This window comes from Benincasa hispida, chromosome 10 (genome assembly GCF_009727055.1).
Source record: "Benincasa hispida cultivar B227 chromosome 10, ASM972705v1, whole genome shotgun sequence".
Lineage (NCBI taxonomy): Eukaryota > Viridiplantae > Streptophyta > Magnoliopsida > Cucurbitales > Cucurbitaceae > Benincasa > Benincasa hispida.
The window spans coordinates 17,023,330-17,027,793 of record NC_052358.1 but is presented as its reverse complement, the minus strand read 5'-3'; the positions used below and the strand labels follow the sequence as shown (position 1 = coordinate 17,027,793).

General features: G+C 37.9%; 1 protein-coding gene across 5 annotated transcripts; it reads left to right on the top strand.

The window, feature by feature from the left end:
* The first annotated feature begins 423 nt into the window (after positions 1-423).
* LOC120088669 (serine/threonine-protein kinase EDR1) lies at positions 424-3,647 on the top strand. Of its 5 annotated transcripts, none has more exons than XR_005485001.1 (4): positions 424-1,032; positions 1,252-2,338; positions 2,630-2,831; positions 2,925-3,066. XR_005485001.1 is itself a non-coding variant. In XM_039046085.1 (3 exons), exons 1-3 carry the CDS (start codon positions 656-658, stop codon positions 3,216-3,218), a joined length of 1,758 nt encoding a protein of 585 aa, XP_038902013.1. In that variant the 5' UTR covers positions 428-655; the 3' UTR covers positions 3,219-3,647. The 5 variants fall into 5 exon arrangements, 1 of the variants encoding a protein (XP_038902013.1); XR_005485002.1 differs by having other exon boundaries at positions 2,630-2,800; positions 2,925-3,065; XR_005485003.1 differs by having other exon boundaries at positions 425-1,032; positions 2,662-2,831.
* Positions 3,648-4,464: the final 817 nt, after the last annotated feature.

The following is a 4,464-nucleotide window of genomic DNA, read 5'->3' as shown; positions in this document are numbered from 1 at the left end:
ATTTTTTTGATAGAGACTCATCGATGCTATCATTTTTTTTTAACTATTTAGGTAAATAATTTGATATTCTTTTATATGTGAAAATTTCTCAATAAATAATTGTACAGTTTTTTTTTTTTTTCAAAATATAATTAGAAACCGTGGCTACCATCTCACATGCTGTTGGCTACTTAGCTTAAAAACATATTGTTACGCGCTCCACTAAGAGAACGCCACGTGGAAAAATTGACTAACTAAACGCAGGCAAAAACAATCAACTTCCTAAGGTCCCACGTGGCTTCCATAAACATCATCACGTTCACAGTGATACACATCACCATCATGATGATCCCCCGCCCCGCCGTCACATCAGATCGGAGGTGCACCATCATCTTCCACGGACCTCACCCACACATAATAATCACCCTCACATATTTAATGCTCTACCGCCCATAACATTACCACTTCTCAAGAGACTGTTCAACAATCGAATGCAATTTCCTCTTCCCTTTTCCCCATTTTTCACGCTCCAAACTTCAAATCAAAGCCCCACTCATTCACAAATCTGCCCTACGCGCCACTGTTTTCACCGTCACGATCTTCCTTGCCGGAGTTTTCATTCGATTTCTTGTGCTTCAAGGTTCTTCTACATGTAGTTGGAGTGAACAGCGGAGCCATGGCGACGGCATTGGAGTGTTGGTCAAGTAGAGCTAGTACTGATGAGGATATGGTGGAGCAGGTGTTGATGAGGACCCAGGATAGATCGGAAGACTCCAAGGCGGAGAGTTCGTTTGCTGTTGGAGAGAAGGAATCTTCGACGATGCATAAACGGTTACAGAGATTCAGTCGGAATGTTTCTGAGGCGGTTGCGTCGCTTAAAAACTCTTTGAATCTGGATTCTGTTCGCGATCCATCACCTACGAGAACTGAGGGGTCTAAGAAGGCTGTTTGGGGGAGTGTTGTACGGAATCTTACTCAGCTCTATCCTGGAAGTCAGTTGCCGGAAAAGCTCGTCTCCAACATTCGTAAGCATTACGATTCGTTGCCTCTCAGGTTTGGACTCTGATTAGTAATGTGTTGTTGTTAGTTTAGAGTTGTGTGAACTGAAGAGATGGATTGAAAAAGAACGAAATATATAATCGGGAACTGATTGGAGATACTCTAGTAACTGAGCGTTGTAATGGACGATAGATCAGATGCATGTTTTGTAAACATTTGCTAATCATCTTACTGCTGTATTTGTTGTCTCTGTTGTTTTGGTGGTGTGAACAGTTATGCTCAGGCGGGGTTTGACATGAAAGATGTCTTTCTCCACATCAAATTGATAGAGCAGGCATCTGTTTATGATCACCCTGCAATCTTATTTCAAGAAGTGACGAATCGTGATGTTCAGAAGCCTATAATGAAGCTCACATTTGCTTGCAACTCTTCAGTTTCATGGTCAGCGATGTCTGGAGCGTTGGAGAGTGCTGCCATTCGTTGTGAGAAGATACAGATTTTTGAGAAGAAAAAATTTACTCTCGGAGTCATCCTTTTTGTAAATCTGGATGTCCAGGAGAAACTCTTCAAATCAAAGGTTGAAAATGCTCTAAAATTGGCTATTAAGAAGCCAAAAACCACTACAGTGAAACTCCCTTTTGGATTTTGTGGATGCCAAGAAGGTAACACTGGGGGGAAAGATCTGAGAGAAATCGAGGACGATGCTGTTGAACAAAATTGCAGAAGTGGTTATGAGAACTCGAATTTGAGTGACAATTTACGTATTGAAATGCCATTATCTACTTCATCGTTTGCTGTAACTGTCGATGAATGGCAAACAGTCCAATCTGGTGGACATGAGCTGGGTAAATGGCTGCTGAGCTCTGAGAATCTTGAATTCGTTGATCAGATTGGACCCAACTCGTTCAAGGGAGTCTACAAGGGCAGAAGAGTTGCTATAGAGAAGATTAAAGGGTGTGAAAAGGGAGTTGCTTACAAGTTTGAGCTCCGAAAAGACTTGTTGGAGCTGATGACATGTGGGCACAAGAACATTCTGATGTTCTATGGTGTTTGTATTGATGAAAATCATGGCTTGTGCGTGGTAACCAAACTCATGGAGGGCGGATCAGTCCATGAATTGATGCTGAAAAACAAAAGGCTTCAAACGAAAGAAATAACCAGGATTGCTATTGATGTAGTAGAAGGGATCAAATTCATGAATGACCACGGTGTGGCCTATCGAGATCTTAACACACAGAGAATTTTGTTAGATAAGAACGGCAATGCTTGTTTGGGTGACATGGGCATACTCACTGCATGCAAAAACTTGGGAGAGGCAATGGAGTACGAAACTGATGGATATCGTTGGCTTGCTCCTGAGGTTTGTTCACCATAACTCTGATTGCACCTGAAATTATCTAAAGCAAGTTTCAACTACAGTATGCATTGAAAAGAATCAAACATGTATCTATCTGAACAAAGCAATATCTTCTGGCTTTTTTGAGATGTAATTAGTCTTTGGGTTCATTACATTAAACCGCATGGGATAGGATGAGTCCTTTTCCATTTAAAGAGACTTTATGTCACTTTCTCCATGATGGTCCAGTGTGTATAACATACAGTCATGATTTTTTATGCTTTACACATCAATATTGTGTTTATATTTGTCTAGGAATCTCATTTTCTTGGGATGATTAAGGTTAGATTTCACTGCACCATCTTTTTGGCCGCAACTCTGAATTGTAGCCACTTTCTGCTTAACTGGTGCAATTTGTGGAGCCCACCATCTTAAAGCTACGTTAGAGGGAATCTGCCCCTTTCTTCCAGGGACTTTGAAATTCCTGTAGATCTCGTCTCATTACTATCCTTTACTTGTCAGTCTATTTCTATAGATCTTAATCCATTTGTTAAGTAATGACAGGAGTGTTATTGATTTGTATTTGTTGGTTCTATCTGGTTTGGGCCAGATTATTGCAGGTGATCCAGAGAGCGTTAACGAGACATGGATGAGTAATGTATACAGTTTTGGAATGGTAATATGGGAGATGGTGACGGGCGAGGCAGCTTACGGTGCATATTCACCGGTGCAGGCAGCAGTTGGTATAGCTGCTTGTGGTCTAAGACCTGATGTTCCAAAGGACTGCCCATCCACCCTGAAATCTCTGATGATCAGATGCTGGAACAATTGCCCATCAAAGCGCCCTCAGTTCTCTGAAATTTTATCAGTGCTGCTGGACTCCAACAACAACAATCATAGATAAAGTAAGTATATTCCTCTCAACAATCTAAATGGAATCAAAATGTCTACTCTTATGAATTTACTGTAAAGGGTTCCTTTTCCATGTAGAAGATATGCTGTGTTCAATCTAGATATGAGAAGTTTGTGTTGTTCAAATATTAATCCAATTACTTCTCATGTTGGATTTAAAAAAAATGATAATCAAAGGATAAGAAAATACTAATCTCACTATAGGAAACTGAACATTCTTAGCCAGTTACCATTACCTAGGAGGAAGCAGACAAAGAAAGATCTTTATTTTCCCTTTTTATTAGTGGCTTTGACATCATCATGCAAGACCATTTATTCTGTGATTGACAAGGTATTTCACATCTGTATTGTATGAAATAGACATTGGTTTCTCAAGTGATTATTTAATATATGACTGAAGCAGAGTCTTTTTAGCTGACCATTTATCAAAGGGTAGAGATAGGAAAAGAAATGATATTATAAAGATTCAAATTGTTAAATCACTGCCTGAATATGTTAGTTAATATAAATTTATTCTTATATTATATGGTTTTAAGTGGATATACTGTAGCATCATCTTATAATCATGAAAAATGTGAAAAGAATAAAGGGTAGTCTGATTTCTCCTACTTTTATGTTTTTTGTTATTTTTATTTTTATTTATTTTATTTATTTTAATTTTTTTTTTTTACTTTTATGCTTTAAAAGCATGTGAGAGAACACGCAATCTACTTTTGTAATTGCTTCTTGTATTTGTAACCTTTTATTTTGTATTATAACCCGCACATTTATAAATTTGTTATCTTTTTTCAATATGAATATTTGTATGCCAACCATCTTCTTGTCTATTCATGTCTTTTCGCGGGTAAACTCTTCTTGCTTGTTTATTTAATATTTGTTTGATGATATATGAGATTAAATTTACTTTTATCTATAAGTTTATGTTTTTTTGGCCAATTGATGATTTAAGGTGGTACTAGAGATGTTTCTTCAGGATGTCCTAGGTTCAAAGTCAAAGCTTTTGGGTTAATTGGTGATTTAGTGATTTAAGGGTTTTTTTTTCGACTAGAGTGAAATGGGTCGATGGTGCTTCTTAAAATCTATCTAAATATGCTCCATTGAATAATTTGTTGAGTATGAGAAACAAAAGTAGCTAAATCTCTTATTGAGATAAATTTATGAGGAAGAAAAGATGATGGGAGAGGACACGGTTACGAATTACGATTGATTTGTGGGATTTTTGTACGAACGACCTAAAA